The sequence below is a fragment of the Neopelma chrysocephalum genome, unplaced genomic scaffold (assembly GCF_003984885.1).
Source record: "Neopelma chrysocephalum unplaced genomic scaffold, ASM398488v2 Primary Assembly neopelma1_75, whole genome shotgun sequence".
Lineage (NCBI taxonomy): Eukaryota > Metazoa > Chordata > Aves > Passeriformes > Pipridae > Neopelma > Neopelma chrysocephalum.
In genome coordinates this window covers 3,016,240-3,036,664 of record NW_020897736.1, presented here as the reverse complement: position 1 = coordinate 3,036,664, position 20,425 = coordinate 3,016,240, and the positions used below count along the sequence as shown (strand labels likewise).

General features: G+C 41.8%; 1 protein-coding gene across 2 annotated transcripts in view; it reads right to left on the bottom strand.

Annotated features, from left to right (window-relative positions):
- Positions 1-15,750, bottom strand: part of LOC113970100 (tropomodulin-2) — a 33,085-nt gene extending 17,335 nt beyond the window's left edge. Inside the window, exons 1-3 of one of the 2 annotated variants that reach the window (XM_027688630.1) lie at positions 15,654-15,750; positions 5,088-5,296; positions 3,229-3,385 (exon numbers count right to left, since the gene is read on the bottom strand). In XM_027688630.1, coding sequence (XP_027544431.1) covers positions 3,229-3,385; positions 5,088-5,213 — 283 coding nt within the window. In that variant the 5' untranslated portion in view covers positions 5,214-5,296; positions 15,654-15,750. Of the gene's footprint in view, positions 1-3,228; positions 3,386-5,087; positions 5,297-15,380; positions 15,462-15,653 lie in introns of those variants that run through there. The other variant, XM_027688629.1, reaches the window with a different exon arrangement.
- Positions 15,751-20,425: the final 4,675 nt, after the last annotated feature.

Genomic DNA, 20,425 nt, shown 5'->3' with positions numbered 1-20,425 from the left:
CAGAAAAAAAATAGAGATAGACACAGTAGATAAAAAATAATGATGTATCACAGACTATTCTGGAAGGAGGACATTTTAAATGCCACCTTCTTTTCCACTCATCACTGGATTTTCAAGACAGTTTCAACTTCGCATGATAACTGTAGGAACTGGTAGAAATGTCACTTAACAGAAGCATCCCAGTTTTGTAATTTGAAAAAATAAATGATTTCCCAGTGACAGACAAACACCATAGTACAAAACACTGACAAAAGCTGAAACAACACTTGGCATATTCTCATCCTACTGACACACAAGTATGCTCAGGTGGTAAATAGTGCCAAATGGTCCACAACACCTCCCATTTCTAATCATACACAACTGGATGCATTTTTGAGCTGCTCAAGAATTTAATTTTTAACTGCAGAAATAGTATCAAATTAATTTGGGGCTATCTACAGTATGGCTACATTACAATGCTTCTACAAGTATAAATAAATCATTTAACAGGCATCTATATAACATAATCATATAAATATTTACCAATCTGTAAATATACCTTAGAGACCAGCAGGTGAGGAACAAGATTTTCCTCAGAAGAGATCCTTCTTTAGATTCTTTTGAGAATATATTTTAGAAATTTAAATTATTTATCCTGAACTAATTACTGAGCTTTGGAAGAATACTAATTATTTTCTAATTATAGTGACTTTCCATATAGCATGTAGTATCATATCTTGAAAACGTCTTTGCAGGACTGCTTTGTTTCCTCTCAGAGAAAACATCTCCTTATAAATGTAAATCAAGTAATTAATATTTTAATACAGCCATTCTGTTGTTATTTTTTTTTCAATTGAGAGTGTCAAAATGAGTAACACTGCAGTCAAAAGCATGGATTCTAAGATCCAGAGACAGCCACACAGGGACTTTGTGGAACATTCATCACATTTCACCAGGTTCAACCAATTAGCAGGATCACCATACAATCCATGGGAAGGTTTCAGTACATTTGGCAGATGGAGTTTTCAGTTATATGTTTTATAAGGCTCAGATTCTGCATGAAGTCTTTGCAGTGCAGAGCAAGGGGAAAGGAGAACAAAAAAAGGAGGGCGTGAAGCCCAAGTGCTGGAAGTCTGGTGGTGTTCCTGCAGGACATCTCCTGCCAAGCAAGCCAGGGGCAGCAGGAGATAAACTCAAATATCAATACAGGATATGCCAAGTTCAAAATAAGCAGCTTTTTTCTCAAAGTCAGTTATTTCCCTTAAAGCAGCAAGAAAATGACACTGTGCAGTCCATCAGTTCTCAATTGTCAAGGTAGGGGACCTCATCAGATCTCAGATTAATTCAGTTATTTCTAACTTACAAAGGGTATTTTCATGGCATTTGGCCTTTGACTTCAAAGGAAATGTAGTATAATTCTTTGTGTTTGGATCATAATTGTAAAATTACTTTAGAAATCACAGAACACTCACTTGACTTAATCTGCTAAAGACAGTTCTGAGGATTTTGTCAGAAATTTGTATTGTACCAGGAATAGAAGAAATAATAAATAGGGAAATAATTCCTTTAGCCTAAAATTCTGTCATAACCTCATAGTTGTGATAATTCTTGAAAGTGTAATTTTTGAAGTAAATGAACACAGTGAATCAAAAGCCAAATTAAGAATAGTTTAGAATGCTAGCAGAGCTGCATTCACTCTGTGCTGAGGGAAAAGTGAAATGTGTGGTTGGTTGTGTTTGCAAAGCAGTGGTATTTCCACACCAGAGACACCAGGAATTAATAAGTTGCACTAATAAGCACCTTAAGGGCATCTGGAAGCAAATGTAGGAACAATACTGCTTCAGCTTCATCAAAAGAAAACTGAAATTGAGTAAATAGGCCAGTACACACAGTAATGCTGTCGGGGACAATACAGGGACTTGTTTTGTAGAGATCAAGTGCCAGTCCTATGAGTATATTTAATTCCACACACCCCTGGTTTTTGCCTATTTGCAGAGACCTGCAAGTGGTGACTTGTACTGCCTTGGCACAGTGGTGTGTAGGAGACTGGAAACAACTGATAATAAATCCCTACTAAAATAAACCACTTCCCTTTCTGCACAGGATGTGCTTGACCACTCCTGCTACTGGCAGGATCTCTGCAGTGTCACTGCATTCACTGGGCCCAGAATCAGCTCTGTGAAGAGCAGGACACAGACATTGTGATGGAGGAAAAAGTAGCTTAAAGAATATGCTGCATGGTAAAATAACATCAGATCTAGCTGAAAAATATCTCATTTGTCTAAAACCATTGTTTCAAAGACTGAGAACACAATGTAATGACAGTAACAACTCCTGGCCCATTCCTGGTCCATAAAATGTTATGTAGATAACATTTTACATCTTTGGTAATGGTACATAAAGTAGAAAATGCTGCCCTTGACTTTCTTGAAATATCTGCTTTCCCTTAAGCAGAACCCATTGAAATAATGGCAAATCCATTACATGGCCAGAAATGGACCCAGGCATAGGAAGTTTCTTCTTGAATGAAGGAGTGGCCTGAGGCAGGCATTTTTATCCACTTTTTACAAAAGAGGAAAAGGAGGTAGTGTGGCTAAAGGAATATTGTTTGCTAAAAAATATGACTGTTCCTGCCCTAAGGTTATCCTACCAAAGTTTGAATTATTCAAATTAGGTTTTCCTGTTTTCCCCTTTTTTTTTCCTGTAGCTGTAGGACAAGGGTAGCAGGGAAACTGTCTGCATGAATAGCATTGCCAGATGTGATAGTAAACAAGTGGAAAAATACTTATTTTGTGTAACTTTATTCCCTGAATTGTTACTTACAGCAATTGTAGGCAAGACTTACTCAGGAAGGTATTTATATGTTTCCTCCTGAACGGCCTAATGGTTAACATGGGAATAGTCCCTGTGAGGTTGGTGAGGGCACCTTTGTCCATGCTTAACTGCACACAGAGGGATTTGCTGCCCAGGGAGCTGCTGACTGAGCCCTTTGCTGGACTGGAGCCTGTGTGTTCCCATAGCCACTGACAAGCCCTCAAACCTGCCACTGTAACTCCAGAGCAGTCAGACAGACCCCTGTGCAGCAAATAAAACCATCCCTTCAGCTGCTGCCACAACAGCTCTAGGTCTGACTCCTGAGCCTCACCCTGCTCAGTAACAGCCTTCCCCTCTTCTGTCCCAGTATATTCCACAAAAAAGCCAGGCACCAGATAGTCCATCGCTCAACACTGACATGAAGATGGGCAGTACCTTTCTTTTCCCCTGTAAATGGCACAAAGTCTTCTCTGTCTTTGTGCTCCAGCGCTTGCTTCTCCAAGTACGAGAGCAGGCGCTCCCTGTCGAAAGGGCCCGTGGCAGCTTTAGTGGTCTGGTCCTTCTGCCGAAATCCCGCTGGGAGCAAGGCATTCTGTGGAGGAGAGGGAGGCAGATTCATACAGTGCTCCAAATTTCAACTCAATGTTGTCAGTTTTTATGTGCCATCGTTCTTTGCATAATGCTCTTTGGCGACAGCAATAACACACCTTACCTAAATGTAACCATGAAAACCAGTATATTGTTCAGGCTTCTTGATTTACCACCTATTAATGTTTTTATTAACCACATTTACAATCACAGCACCAAAGAACTAAGATCAGAGTCCTTTGTGTCACACATATGACCACAGAGTTTGCAGTCCAGGTAAATCTTTTACACACTGCCTTCTCCTTTTACACACTTCATTTGATCTTCTTCCTCACCGTTTTTCTCTGTCTCATAAAAAACAAAATTCCTTTCATTCTAATGCAGATGTGTCCTGGACTTCAGACATGAATGGCATGCACAGAAAGAGACTGGTGAATGATGTGGACTTCAGCTATTTAGAGTATGAGGAAGCAAGCAGATAAGTCCCACTCTCAACACGTAGCTGTGTGACCCTGTGGTTGCATCTTCATCCCATAACATAAGAAGACGCATAAGGCTTCCACATTTTAGTCCAGGAAATCCATATGCCAGTCCAGGAATCCCAGAAAGGAATACAGGTGTGTGGACTTTGCAGTGCACCTGCAGTAAAACCAACGTGTTGAGGATGCCCCAGAGTACTTTTGAAACACTTCATCACTGACCAGAACATGCACAGTAAATCTGATCCATGGCAAATATCCAGCAAATTCTGAGTGTATCCAGTGAACTCAAGTCACTAGACACTTTACCTGTGCATGCACAAATATCTAGTATGACTCCAATGCACCATGGCCTGTTTAATTTGGTTGGTTGGTGTCCGTTTTTTGATTTTTTTCTGTGTCACCATTTGAGATTCCAGATACTTGAAAATACCAGAAAATACCACTGTAGAAGTGGCAGCAGTGAGGGAAGTGGCAACATGGAAGGAGAAAACAGTAAAGCCCACCCTTAATTTCCAGGTAAATTGGTGTTATAGAACTAGAAACTATAAATTGATTGTGTTTTTCCAAATTTATTTTGCCTCCAGATTGAACAGATTGTATCTGCCAGTTTTCAAACTCCTACATCAGTTTGAATGTTTTGGGGTAGGTACATTCAGAATTCCCAGCACACTTGAGATTGTAACCTTATTATTGTAGGACCAAGTGGTTCTCAGGCCAGAGATCTTTAAACTCTTTGTGAGGGTGTCTTCAAATATCCAAATTATCCTTACTCCCTAGAAAATGACAGTTGTGTAGCTGAATCTTACTTTTCTTAATCACGCCTATATATGTTCTCTTCAGCTAAAAATATCTGTGCTGAATGCCACAGTCAACAGATTTCAGACGTTCAAAAGACTTGATCCTCACAAACATACGTTATGTTTGTTTATCACTGTGCTCAGAAACAGCAGCCATAAAAAGCTTCTCATTGTGCTGCAGTGTACAAACGTGATTAAAGATTTAGATTGCAGACAAGCTTATGTCTAAATAGACAAGGGATAGACAAAGGCTACAGTGACTTGTACAAAAGCAAGGAGCACATCACAGCAGGAATACAACTGAAGTAGCTGAGCTGCTCATACTTTAGGCTACACTGTAACAGAACACAAATAAAAAATGCTGCAGTACGTGGCATTTATAACAAGGAACTCTTGAACTATGATCCCCCCGGCCCCCATCACTAACCTCGGGATCAAGGTCATCAAGAACATGCTCCAGCTGCTTCAGTTCATCCTCTGAGAGTTTGCTGAGTATTTCATCTTCATTGATATTCTTGTATTTCTCCAACTCTTTTCGGAAGGGCAGAGACATGGCTCCTGCTGCACAGCTCCACTGATGCTGCTTGTCAAGATTTCAACCATTCAGGAGTACTGAGCTTCTTGTGGCCTCACTTGCTGTTAACAATAAAGCATTATGAGTATCTCCATTTAGCTGAGAGTCCTAGAAAGCCCACGTGCTCAGAGTCACATTGACACTTTATTAATGAAAACAAAGCAGCAACATGTCCTGGCACAGCAGGGGGGGTGTGGGAAGTGCTGGGGCTGCCTGTGCAGCAGTAGCCATGGAATAGCAAGGATTGGGTGCAGCAGCAGAGAGAAGCTTCAAGAATAGATAAGAAAAATATTAGGAATTTTCCTTTTCCATTGAAATAAATGTTTCATTTAATTTGCTTGCAAACAGCAGTATCTGTTTGCTCTTTTGGCCAAAAGGAAAGTGGTAGAGTTACAGACAACAGTCCAGCACTGACAAACAAGAAACAAAATGTTATGCCTAGAAGTATTCTATCTTATCCCAGCTTTGCTGATGGCTGAAAGCTAACCCACATCACCTGGGATGACTTCTTGGCACACTCTGGTTACCAAAACATCTTTAAACTATGCTGGTTTTTAGTCTTATTTCAACGTGTTCAGTTACACACGATAGCACTTATTATCAAAATAATTCTTGGAGTGAGGACATGCTGCTCATAGCTCAGAAGATTATCTGTAAACCACTCTGCTGCACGGGGCACCTGCAGGTGTTCAAAACACAGCCATGGAAAAAATATGGACTCAGTATTTCATAAACTCTTAGTTTTAGAACTTGAATGTGGTTCCTTAATAGATGATCCCAACTGATCAGGAACAAGAAGCTCTCATTTGCATGGTCACAACAGTCATTGTCATATTATTTGTCATATGACAATATGACAAAGCACTCTCTGTCTTTACTTGCTTTTTTCCTTGTCCAGAACAAATTCTAGAACCAGAATCAGCCTGTAAATGGACAGAGTGAAAGAGAATTAATCTGTGATCAGAAACAGCATTATCTGGGGACTTTAATTGTGCTCCAGGCCCTCAAGTCTGCCCAGTTTCCTACAGCAGCACCAGCTCTCTCCAAATTACACAGCTCACTGTGCAGTTTTACAGCTGAGTTTTTGCATTCATGAATTTTGAAGTCATTGTTGATATGGAAACCAATCAACTGGCACCTACGACTGGCTTAAGTATCAACCCTAACTCTGATTTCCTCTGGCCACGTCCTTAGTAGTCATAAGCCAAAAAAATCCATGTGGGTTCTGTTCTCTGCATATAAGCTGGAAGCCTGATTTTTATTTTTCTTTTATTCAAGATCCAAATGAAAATATTTCATTTACTTAACAGTTTCACTATTAAAATACTAAATATTAAAACATATATAATTTTTCTATTTATCAAAAGACTAAATATCAGTAACCTACAGAAGGGGAAGAGAATAATTAGTAGAATTAAAAATTTGAAAAATCTGGAATTCTATGACTACCGCAAGGCACAATAAGCCTTGACTTGAAACACTTAAACATCCTATTTCAAGAAAAAGCTTTATTTCCCTAACACATTCTCATTTTGTTCCTTATTGCTGCTCTGTTTGGTGCTGCTGTTTTCCTGGCATGACATCATCAACAAGCCATTCCAAATGTCAGGATAGAATTCAACCATCCTTTAAATTGTGAGTCTCTTTCAGGAAGTTAGTTGGCATCTGATGTTTCTCAGTTACAACAGGTGTGTAATTTTCTTATAATATCAACATATCATCATATGCAATGAGTGTGAGAGATATTTTGGCCAAAAAAGGTCCAAAAGAGCTAATGTTTTTGTGTACTTGGTGCTTAAAGAGAACAACAGTTCAATATGTATTTAATCAATAAAATTTAACAATACTTATTAAATACCGAAAGCATTTATTTAAAAGTGATATTTGTTTAAACTGTAAAAACAAACTGAGCTGCAGCACAACATTCTGTAGTAAGGCATCAGGTGCCTTCTCTAAGTTCCTTTGGATAAACTCATTACAAACATAATATTTCAGCTAGCAGCCATTAACTGAGCTGGAAATTTTCTTTGAGGGGATTAGAGCTTTTTAAAACTATTTAACAGTTTAAATGGTTATTTTATTAGAGTTTAATCACATCCCCGGAAAAGAAAGAAATATAATCCCAAGGTTGGGGTAATTAAATGTTGTTGGAAAAGTAACTAGTGAGAGCACACAACTGCTTTCCCTGGCGGAGGGTCAGCAGTTCTGTGGTGCAGGATGCCTGGTACCAGAACCTCTCCCTTGGCTCTCTCCTCGGCACTGCACCTTTTCCATCAGGCAACACAGCCAGGAATTGTTTTACTGGTATCAGCAAGGCCGTGTTCATAACAGCTTTTGTTAAAAACTTTGCCAAGCTGAATCCAGGTGCTAATGGGTAGGTACTGCAGAGTATGGTTTGTGTGCACCAGACACTCTGATTTCTTTGTGAATTGCCTAAAAGGGAAGATGTGCCAGGAGACACTTTTCAACAGGTGACAGTTCCAATATTGTAGCTGTTTCCTTTTAGTTGTTAGGAAGAGAAGGCATCTGACCATGTGCAGCAGGGATACCCCAAAGAGAAACATAAACCCAGATATTACTGACGTATCAACCTAACTTCCCTCATGGCACGAAGCACTGTATTGGATAACCCTTATTAGATTAGCAGTGAGAGAGACTGAAATCCTGCTTTTCTTGCATGCACACATTTGCAACAGAAATTCCCTTGATATTTTCCCTTTCACAACAGAATCCTCCTCCTCTGTGACTGAACAAAAGCAGAAGACGCTGCCTGGGGAATTTGTTTGTCCACAATCCCCATAAGCAGTAAAGCTCTTCTGGAGCTTTCACTCTGCTGAAGAGGCTACTGCAAGCTCAGCTGAAATGCCTGTTGCTCATGTCCTGGCTTTATGCACTAGATTGACCTTTCACCACAGTCACATTATCGGAAACCAAGGGAATGCGATAAATCCAACAATTCAGCATCATTCAGTCTGGGAAGGAAATGCTGAAGTCTTGATTCACACACTCTGGAAACTGCTGTCTAATGTGTTGATTACAATCTCCACCTTCCTAATTGGATTCCATACTGTTAATTTTGTGTATGTAAACAGGAGCATATGCTGCCCGTGTGGCTTCTTACTGTGGCTTGGCTTTTCTGAGTGTGCACATACTATTTACTTCTTATACATGACATCCACTGGATTTGCTTTGTTATGATTACTGTATGAAACCATTAGTTAAAAAAGCAATCCTAATCAAGACTCCCTGCTACTGTTATTTTGAACATACCAAAGCAGATCAGGTGTCACACAGCAGAAGGGAGATGTCCAGTCTAACTGCAGAGGAAATGTGCTGTTGAATGTTGCACTGTATTAGGGACACTGGGGGAAGCAGAATGAAGGACCGTGGGTAAGACTGTGGAGTTTCCTTCACGTTTACAGGGAAGTGTGAAAGAGGAGATTAAGGAATGGAAGAACACAAATCCCACCTCTTTTTTTGCATTTAGTTTCAGTATGGAGCATCATAGTTTCCCATGGGCCCGAGTCCCCACTGTTACACAGCAAAGCACTCTGCTGGGTGCCCAAAAGGTGAAATCTGTGCTGATTCTGGATAATGCAGAACTGTGAGAGGCATCATTTCTGTTTAACCACATACTACTTTTAAATCTTTGTGGAGCACAGAGGTTTCACAGTGAACTTCAAAGAACCCATGGCTATATTTTTAATTTTGTTTCCTTTTAAAGAAAGAAATACATATGGTTTTATTTGGGGCAGCTTTGTCACCCATTCCTGTCAACAGCAGGATTTGAAACGTGTTTCCAAAGAGAAAAAGGGTGTCATTAGTCAGCCTGCATAAAATCATTATTGCTCTATGTAGTTAACACCTGCTGTGATATAACTCCTCTATACCTTGCCATGTTCCATAAGTACTTTTTTGTTATCCTTATACATTTCTGAAAGGGCTTTCTAGGCTGTAGTTTCTGCTGATACTATGACACTGTCATAATTTTCTACTGCTGATAAGAGATGTTTCTTTCTGAGGGTGAATCAGTCCTCTGCTGAATTAATGTTGACTGTCACAGAGGTCCCACTCGCATTTGCTTGGATCCCTTGGGAAGTTTTGGGACAACCTGAACTATAGAGCCTTCTACGGACCAGCAGCTACAAAGGCACTTTAGACTCTTGCTGTCAAAATACAACCTGTACACTTGCAGAAACATCATGTCTCTGGGTTCTGCAGAAATGAGAATACTGTGATACCGATGATATGAATTTTGAGCTTTTGATAGTGTGTACAAGCTAAGAAAGAAGCTGCTTGGCAATGTGCATTTATGATGTACAGAGAGATGTGCTGAATAGGAAATATCTAACACAGTTCTTTGCATTTTTATTGGGGAAAAAAATACCTTTTTATAATCAGATTTGAGAAATTGTTCTCGTTTTTCCAGATCATTACAAGTGATCTTTAGAAAGGAAATCCTGCTGCACGATCTGCTTTAAACTATCTCCATAACCACAGTGGTGGATATCTGTGTTTTGAAAAGTAGTCATGAAACTGTTCTGTAAGTGTGGAAAAATTCTTCCCTTTCTTTAAATAGACTGAAGCAGCTAAACATGAAAATAAGAAACAGGTGGAATTAATCCCAAGTTAAATTGATACGGGACCAAATAAATAGGATTGGGGCCATTATGATTAAGAGCCGTGTTTGTGCAACACAAGCAGGTGCTCAGCAGAAGGAGGATGATTGTCCTGCACTGTCCAGGCAGTGGAATGCTCCCATCATACATTTAATCAAGACAGGGAACCTCTCTGCTGTCCAGGAATGGCTATGGAAAATAAGTCTGGGCTGTTGACAGCTCAAACTTAAAAAAAAAAAAAAAATTAGAAATACTCCATTGTTTGACATGTAAATAAGGTTCCTTTTTAATTCTTATACTTAAAATGCAAGACCAATGTACCAATGTACTTTCCAACCATGGATATATGGGAGATGTATACTCAAGAGATCATGTTTTGAGGTAGGAGGTTCAGAAACCTCAGAAAAGTTAGAAAGAATGCATTAGGGCCATTACAGCACACAGGTGTGACAGGAACATACAGGGAAGCATTATGGAACTGAGTTTTGTGTGGGTAGGATGAAAATAGTATTAGCTACAGGTCCTGATGCAGACACATCAAAGATGCAGACATGTCAAAGAAACTCACATAGGTAGCAAATGGAAGACAGATCTGTAAAGATTTTGGTCTTCTAGAATTCCCCAACTTTTCTGTCTATTTCCCCCCCCAAAAATCTTCTGAAGAACTCCACCATAAGAAGCACTGAACTGTTCCAGTTTAGTCACCTTTTCTAACTCTTTTCCATTCATGACACAGCATGGTCACTTGGTGGATCAAAGCAAACAACCTGTTTGAGGCTCTGTAGAACTGGATTCCTCAAGAGGGTGTCCAGGGCTGGTGGGGAGCACACTCAGCTGCACTTGGCACTGAGCTCAGGGCTGGCTCTGGGAGAGCTGTGATGTGGCCAGATCTCTTCTATTCCCAGACTAGCTTGCCATCTTTTGTCATCCTGTAGCAAAGAATCCCTAAAAATCCTTGTATATTTAAAACGCTGGTTTTTCCCAGGGCTAATGTAGGGTTATTTCATGTTCTGTTCCTAGTAACTGGTTTAGTCCTACATAGAGACCAGTGAATAATCAACAATTATGTTGTCCTAATACTAGACTAGGCCTGAACTTTTAGGATAATCATACAGAATCAGAAACTCCACTTCATAATTGGATGAGCCCTTCTGAACCTTGGTAATGCTTATGCCACTCCATCGTTTACATTACAGTTGGCTTCCTAATTGGAGGACTGATAACTTCCATGCAAATAAAATGTGAGACATCAATTCACTTTAATGGGAGCTCAGACATGCCCTTTATAAGAAAATAACTATCATGTATATTGCAAAATTATCCATATGAATGTCCTGTTATTTATAGAAGACATAAAGGGATGTACTCCCTTTGATTCAGATAACATGAAAAGTTTTTCAGTGGTGATTAAAGAAAGATGAGACATTAATGCTTCTCCTACTGATGCAAAATAATGTTATGTAATAACTAATTTCTGATTGTTTCTAAAAGAACATTAGTGGTATTACTCATAAGCATTCAAAACATGAAACTGAGACCTGGGAAGGAAGTATTCTTTACAATGCCTGATGAATTTGTAACTTGTTTCTACGTATCATCATATTTTTAGATCATAACCATTGGAATTGTTTCCATACAAAAATGATGACAAATTATACAGTGACCATATGATGATTTAAGCCAGTCTTACTTAATAAAAGCAACCTTTAAATCACTCAATTCCTACCCACAGGAAGAGGATGACAGAATGAACATAAGCATTGCGGATACCAATGGGACTGTTTATGGTGTTCTGACACTCCAGTGATGTATCTAGTATAGGAAATGGAAAAGACCTGTCTGTCTGTCGAGTCTCCTGCAGATGAAGACTCTCCTTTGCTTTTAGAAGGGTAAAGTTTAGTTATAAAATAATGAAACAATCTTTCTGCTCATGGCAACAGTAATTTTGTGGAACTGGAAGGTAGGTTTCTTCCATTTTTAGAACTCCAGTGATGACTGGAAAATCTGTGCAAGGTTAATTAGTTTTTCTAAAATAAAAACATAACACAGTTACTGTCTGAAAGTGAGAGTGGTGTGAAGTGCAAGGCTGAAAATCCTGCAGAACAGAGTCTTTTTATTCAGACAAAATAGACTATGAAGTGGCAGCTCCACCCACAATTTGTCATCTATAAGCCCCACTCCGATGTGAACAGAACACCCTCCTGCTGAGCTGTACTGGTGGTGGTCGACTAACAGCCCTTGGACGAGACTGGAAGTGTCCATTTGACAGCAACTGGAAGAAAAGTGCCTCATTATCTCCTGTAGGGCATCAATGACATTTCAGCCTCCTTCAATAACTACCAGACTCTGCAGGTTTGATTCTGCAGCCAGGTGCTGATTTACCTTGGAACAAGAGGCTGTGCCTGCCCGGGTCAGCAGTGTCGCAGAGCAGACGTGCTCCCAGTCTGTGACACAGCAGCCCATGGCTCTGTGGTCCCCAGATAAACACAGACCATGCCCATTACAGTAACAGCTGTGATGTTTACAAGGTGCTGGTTTTATCCAGTTCAGTCTCCCAGATTTTGTCTTATGTAAAGAACTGTAGTTCTTGTAATCAGCACATCCACCATGAATGCAAAGCAAAGCACACATTGGGGTATCAGTTATCTGCAGCTTTGTACAAAGGTATCCTTGGGAAGCCAAAGGCAGGGTCTGATATCCTCATTGATCAATCACATTTATGTGGAAACAACTGTTGTTGTGCCTTAAACACATCAGCCACATGAGAGCCTCTCCACGGCCCTGTCAGGGGAAAGAAATGCCTTGTTTAAGGTCAAATGGGAAGTCTGTGGCAAGACAAGGAATTGAACCATCTTTCAAGTGTCAAGCACTGGAGAGCTTTTCCTTTGGTTATGGGTCCCTGCTTCCACAGACAGTCTCATTCACTGAAGTGGATCTTTTAAATGAACAATAGTTGCCAAGCAAAAACACAGCAGAGAGAGACCCAAAGGGAAGGTAAGGAGCATATACTACTGACCACAGAACTGGGATCCTTAATAATGATCACTGGTAGGTACCTTCTATAAAACTTCTTTTTGCATCTTTCCTAAGCTGTTTTTTCTTTTTACAACAGAGACATTGTAACTACCTTACATTTTTTGCATTTTAGCTATAAACCAAAGCCAGAAACCATCCCTGATGTGCACATCCTGATAGCTGGAGCAACGAACAGGAGAATAAATTGTACCTGGAAATAGACTTTTTATTTTTACAACAAAATAGATCGGGCCAGTCCTGGAAAAGACAACACTAGTGTTTGTTTCCCACATGTTGGAAACATCGATAGGAAAAAAGGACACTGGGTACTATTAACAAGAGTATTGTTCCACCTGTGCTGCCAACAGATAGCAAGCGGCGTGCTACCTTTTTGTCACTGTTCTCAGATTTCCCTATTTTAGCACAGCAGCTGGACTTTCAGTCCCAGCTGCTCTTTGAAAGAAGGATTTAAAAACAGTTTAAAAAAAGGTTACAGATTTTTTGTGGCACCAAATAATGATGGCCAAACTCCACTGTTAAACAAAAGTCACTGCTACACTCGTGTGCTGTGGTCAGTAAACAGAACATGGGCATTCACCCCAGTATTAACCCACCACGTGCAAATACCTGTGGCTACAGGATGCTACCTGGAGCCTCCCAGTGCAAAACCCTGCTCAGCCACCTCAGCCTCAGTCAAAAGGATACTCAATTACAGGAAGGCACCAAACTATGAGGTTCAATAATACAGGAATGCTACCAAAAAAACCCCCTAAAGCAGATTAGTAACAGCAGAAATGCTGTCTACTGCAGAAATGCTTGCCAGAAGTTGTAAATACTGGAAATGATAATAATTTTGAAAAGAAAGAAAAGTTATGCAACGAGAGAGCAAAGGGCACTATTTTGAACAAAATTATTTAGGTTATCAAGATGAGAGAGGCTACTGGCTAAGTTCAGACAAATACAGTCAAGCTGGATGAGTGGGAAAAGAGATACATGTGGAGTTAAGGTTGGTGAAGTCACTAAAATAACTCACATAACCATCTTCATTTTTTTACAGAGTGGTAAAAATTTAAATATATCCATAGTGGAAACCAGGTAAGAGCTGTACAGCAAAGAGCACCACAGCAAAAGCAGGCAGGCTGTTAGACAGCAAATGAGTGCAGAATGATGCATAAAAGACTGCAATATTGATAGCATAACTCAGTGAGACACTGCCAGGCATCCCTGAGCATGAGTTCATTTTTCTAATAATTGTATCCCTTGCATAGAATTAGAGGATGTGATGCCTGCAGTACTAGGCCAGTTGGTCCCAGGTGTTTCTTTCCCAAGAGTGGAGGGCAGAACAGAGGAAGTTCAAGGGCAATTTCTTAGAATAATCAGTTAATGAAAAGCTTTCATATGATAAGAAATTGAAATACTGCATCTATTTACTACAAATAGGCTACTCAGTAACTTGCTGACTATTTCCTCTACTAAACACTGTCAAAAGCATAGATCTATACAGTGTACCATTCATGGTATAAAAATACAATTGCTTCTTCCAATTATTTTTGAACTGATATTTGATATCGTTACATTTCTGAATTTCTTTCATCATTAATGATGTTAAACTGTTTTTTTCATAAGTTTATGTTACTGCTAAGCTCAGGATGGTCACATGAATCTAACCAGTTATCATTGATTTGTTGGTATTTATAGTCCTCAGATTTCTCTACAAGTTTCTCATTGATCAACTGTGGATTTTTACTCTGGCAAAGGAAATTTCCCCAAAGCTTCCATCAAAGCAAAACCCCTTGCATTAGGCCACCCTGATATCTTTTTAATTAGATGACAAAACAGGGCATGTGTGATATCTAATGTAAATATGCAGGTGTTTAGGACACATTTTTTATCTCAAGACCTTGGAAATGCTATTAAATTCCCTAAATCAGCATCCTGTTCCTGAACCTGTCGTTGGCCCGTTTATTCTGACCTGCTCCCCGGCCGCCGAGCAGAACCACCCTCCGCCGGTCCTGCCGTATTTCTGACATACAAAAGACAGATCTCCAAGGAGGGACAGCTCATCTCCACGTACAAAAAAAATCACCTCCTTTTCTTATTTTATTAAGCCGCTCCATCTAATTTCTGTCATTTCACGCCTGGCGCGAAGGATGCGAGCGCTCCGCAATAAACACACGCGCATCGCCCTGGAAGGCGCTCGGGGACAGCCGTCTCCGCCGAGCCCCGGGCGTGGCGGGGCCGCCCGGCCGATCCCTCCGTGCCCCGCATTCCCAGGACGGTTCCCGGCGGCGATCCCGCGGCCGCGGGTGGGGTCGGACCGGGACCGGCCGCATCCGAACCCCCGCGCCGGGGATGCTCCGGCAACACGCCACCGCCCCGCCGTGCCCATCGCATCGCTCCGCTCCGCATCGCTCCGCTCCCCGCCCGCTCCGCATCGCTCCGCTCCGCATTGCGCGGAGCCCCGCGGGGCCGCCCGCGGGAGATGCCCCGCGCCCCGCCCGGGCCGCCTTACCCCGCGCTGTGTCCGGCCCGGCCGCCGCTGCCTCCGCGCCCCTCCGCGCCCCGAGCCCAGCGCCCGCGGCGGCAGGTGGGTGCCCGGCGCGGCGGCTGCGCACCGCCGGCCTGCCCTGCCGGGCACCATGGGACTCGTAGTCCGGCACCACCAGCCCCCGCCAGCGCCAGCTCCGCCAGCAGCATCCCTCTTGCCCCCCAGCATCTTGGTCCCCCCAGCCTGTCTCAGCCCTTTCCGACTCTGTCTGCCCCAAGCCTGCAGGTGGAATCCCACCTAACCCATATCCGCGACAGGTTTATTCCCCTTCGCCTTTGGCTTGGCGTGATGCAGCCGCAGCCTTGCCCCTCTTCTGGGTGGCTCATGGAAACAGACTGTGGATTGGATGCTCTGCCCCCTGCAGCCACCGTCCCTGCCCCACGTACATCTCTAAGCAGTTCAGCACTCGCTCCTTGCTCGCGGTGCACGCCCTCCCCAGGAGGTGCGCTGGTCTGTTCTGGGCACACGTGTAGGCAGCCGACCCCAAAGAACGTGATTTGCTCCTCTTACACACCCGCTGCAAACTGAGCCAGCCAAACAGGGCTGCACTGGCCCTCACCCTGCACCAAGATGTGTTGCTCCAGGGAGTCAATTATGGAGTGGAGGGTGCTGGCCTCTGAGACCATTTTGATGTTTTTCCTTCATTCTTTTAATTAGTGTTGACAATTCAATTTATATTTGTTCTATTAATCTATACTAAAGTTGACCCTTGGTCAAAATTGTATGTAATATGATTTGAATGTACCCCCGGTAATTAAGTTTGTCCATAATTTAATCTATCAGAACATTTTCACAGGATGCTGGGATTTAGTTGAACTGAGGCCCTTGGTTCTGAGCACTAAGTGATGAGTCACCAGCAGCAGAAAAGCTGTTCCCATGATTGGGATGTCTTTAAATTTCATGACACATTGGCAGGAAAACAAGACATTGCCTTGTTAAGAAGCAGATGCTGCACCAGAGATGAATTTTCCTGCGGAGAAAAAAGAAAAAAAGGCACACCTAGGAAATACAATGCCTTCACTCCAGAACCTGACAAACACCCCAGGTCTCTGTAGCAAGACTTACAGCAGAAAAATCAGATCTATACCATGGGCATTTTGCCACTGCTGCTTAGGAAAACACCTGTATTCACAATAATGTGCAGAGTGCAGAAAGATGCTCCAAGCTGCAATTATCTGCTCGCAGCCTCATTGCCTCAAAATTCTTGTGAAATGGGATATCCAGGCATCGGTTAACATCCAAAATATTAGATCAACAGAAATGGAAAAGAATCAGATCCATTTATTCCACAGTCTTCTTCTTTCTTTCTCTGCCTTAAAGCATTCAAAGACAACAGGGTTTGCATCAGTGGTTTTGCTTGTTCAGTACCAGAAGTATCAGGGAAGCTGAACCAAATTGCTTTGAAATCTGCTGCTCTGTAACCTGGTGGCTCAGGCTGAAGAGGAATTTGTTGATTTGGCGTTGGGGTTGAAGCTTCCCTGCAAACAGAGCTCATTCAGACATGAGACAGAGAAATGTGGATTTAATTATTGGCATGGATTAAAACCAAATCTTTTGGGATATTATCTAGGTCTGTAGGATCAGGGCTTGAATGAGTCATAATTATATAAATACTGGGAAAGGGAAATGTATACTATCAACAAAGAGCGAAAATTAACTTGGAGTGTTTGTATTTTGATAAACTTCTGCAAGTTTTTTCGGTCAGATTTTCCTGTCACGCCTTAAAATGTATTTATTAAGTTGAAACTCTTTCTCAGTTGATGTGAATGGGAAGAACCCCTCCCGTACTGACTTTTCTGTTTGCAGTTACCTTGTATCTGCTGACAAATTCACTTCATATTAATTTCTGTTAGAAATGTAACAATCTAAGACCTCTGCAAGAAGTGGAGAGTTAGGCTGAAGTCAAGGCTCTTTGGCTGTGGTTTTATATTTCTTCCTTCCTTATACCTCGTGCAATCAAACTTGCAATCAAAAAATTAGAAACGTGATCAGTCTTTGTCTAAGGAAAGGCACAGGTTGCCTGTACTCATGAGACATACAGGCAAAAATATACATGGTAAATAGATTAAATGTAGATGAACACAATATACGTGTTTACTCACATGTATAGGAATAACATTCTCCTTAAAATCACAGCATATAAAGTAAAACCATATCACACTTCAGTCTTGTGTTCAGAGTGTGTGCTCTAAGTAATCTTTCAATCTTCCCAAACTGCAAAATTAAAGGACAAATGTATTCAATACAATTCATGAATCTGAGCTATATCCCATGTCTGGGCTACATGAGGTTCCATTTATGGGCTGTGCCTGCTGTGATACATTTACATCAGATGACTGTGGCCACCTTCACTGACCACATTTCCCATGTGTGGGACTTCTCGGGCTATCAGCCTGAAAGGACATCTGAGAGGGCAGGATAAGGCTCCCAGCCAGTTCTTTTTCCCTGGCAGGAACTTCTGCACAACATTTTGCCCATCTAGGCTTTTATATATTATCAAATTTACGTACTTGACTTGTTGAAAGAAGCAGAGTGAACACCCTAAGGATACAACATACATGAGGACAACTATTCTAGAAAAAAATTGGCTCCACTCTGGGGGATGCCTTCAAGAACCAGGGTCCTGTGGATCCCAAAACAATATATTTCCTGGCTCAGCCTTCCCTTTAACCAGTGACAATTTGGTTCAGAGCCGCTGTATGGTGAATGCAGTGTAGAGGTTTGGCATTTTCCCAACACTGCCTAAACTGAGCTTGCTGGCAGCAGGTTCCAACAGTAAATCATTAACTGGGGCACCCAAAAGCAAGTTTTAGTTCACTGAACTACTTGTAGCCAAAATGTGGTCAGTTCTTTTAAATTGTTTGTTGTAATTTTTTTTAATAAAAAAAAAACCTAGAGGGGCTGTTGTGATTTTTTCATCTGGTTTCCTTATAACACAGCTTGTAAGACTTTGCTTAATTAATTCCTGCTAGAGCCGGGGCTTGTCTTTTAGACAAACATCTGGACCCGATTACTGTGTTGTGCATGTTTTGATCTCTTCCCTTAAAGACCAGCTGTTGATCAAATTCAGCAACCTGTATATAAAACCTCTTGGTTCAATGCCTGATCAGCAAATTCAGACCCAGGGTAGAGATAAAATTTGACTCTTACTCACATGTAAAATACTGAGTTGAGGTGACACTTCTGAAATGGCTGTGAAAAAGAACCAATGTAAGTAGTCAGCCCCAGTTCATAAGAGCTTCATGGGTCAGGCCTTAAAATGTTGACCAGCAGCATTTCAACTGGTCAGCCCCCAACTATATTTAGGCTGGAATTTTTTTTAATTGCATTGCTTTGACAGTTAATAGGATTTTCTTGGACTGTTTTATAAGGCAAAGCACAGTAATGCATTAAATAACACTAACTACAAGTCATCTGTTATTTAACCCAAACTTGATTTCTGCAAAATGTTTTATATCCTTAGTACTATAAATCCTGAAGAAATGCATTTGGATTTGTACACTGCATTTGCCATGGTAGTAAGGGTAACAATAAATACTTCATCTGTACCAATTAATTTGCAGCAGTAGATGTCAAATTGAACCACAATTTCCATTTTGCAGATGTGGAAAGTGAGACACAGAACAGATGGCTATTTTAAGCCTGGGGCCCACTTGGTGCTCATGCCACTGGGGACAGGAACACGGCTGAAGGCTGAAAGGTGGAAGGAATTGCCCAAGGACATAAGAAAACCACTGCTGACCCTGGGCCCAGACCTCAGCACCTCACCACCCTCTGTACCCACCTATGCACCCCTGCTCTGCTCCAGGCAGCATGCTCAAAAGTGTGCTTTGGGTTGGTTCACTCTTCCCTGGAGTAAAGGCAACATGACTTCTACTCCGTCTGCTGAGATACAGTGGCTTCTCCACCCACCCCAGTTCTGCTGTCTGTCCTGGTGTGAGAAGGAGACTTTGGAGGCACAGGCCAGCTCTCCACCTCCTTTACAGTGTCCCATTTAAAGTGGTTTGCTCCTCAGAAGGGAGCAGGAGCCAACAGATATTGTAGTCCTCTCTTTACAGAGTCTGCAAATGGTGAAGACCTTTCTGCTCCAGCTCCTTCTCCATGAACAGATCTGCAGGACAACTTGTTCAGCATTGGATTTCCTTCCTTATCTAAAGAGCCTGGGGTCTGACAAAGGCCGACTGTAGCTGACCAGAATGCACTGGGGAAGCTCCTCATAACACGTTTCTTTTATACAGCCAGTACACAGAGAATTGGGATATTTTGGATATGTGTAAATGGTCTTAGCGGTGCACTTGAGAAACAAAACCCTGTGAGGTGTGTTCCCACATGCTGGGCAGAGCACATTCGACAGGGCTTAGAATGCTGTGGGTCTGATGGTCAGTGCTTGAGCTTGTCTCCAGACACACCTCAGCTAGGCTGGTCTGGGGCTGGCCACAAGGCAGCCATCTGCAAGAAGAGGGAAAAATTCCCAAACACAGGTAGGTAGCTACCCCTGTGGCCTCCTACCAAAGGCTGTACAAGCCAGTCTGCTCATGGGAATACGCTCATCTTAACCCTTCATGTCAGAACATAAAGTTCTCCAAGTGTTAGGGTTGTGTCTCAAGAGAACCAGGACTGAACCGTGTCCTTCTTTGCTGCCATTGGAAGAAGTATGATTTCCTCAGTCATAGTTTGTTTCAATCTGAGTTTGTCCACTCTCATAAAAAAAAAGATATATAGGATAGAGGGTCAGGCATCGCTTTTTATTATCATCTACTTTACTGACAATATCCTTCCTGTCTACATCCCGGGTGAATTCCCCAGACAGGAAGATATTTCTCTCTCAAGACATATGCTTTGAACCAATGTGCTTCATTTGTACCACATCATCATTGTAGATAGCAAATATGTTATGATTTAATCAGTTTAGGATTATGTCTGAGGCTCTGGATGCTCCTTTCCTGCTCTGCACAGCTCAGCTCAGTGAACAGCAGTGAGGAAGCTCCGTGCTGCATCCACTCTTGCTG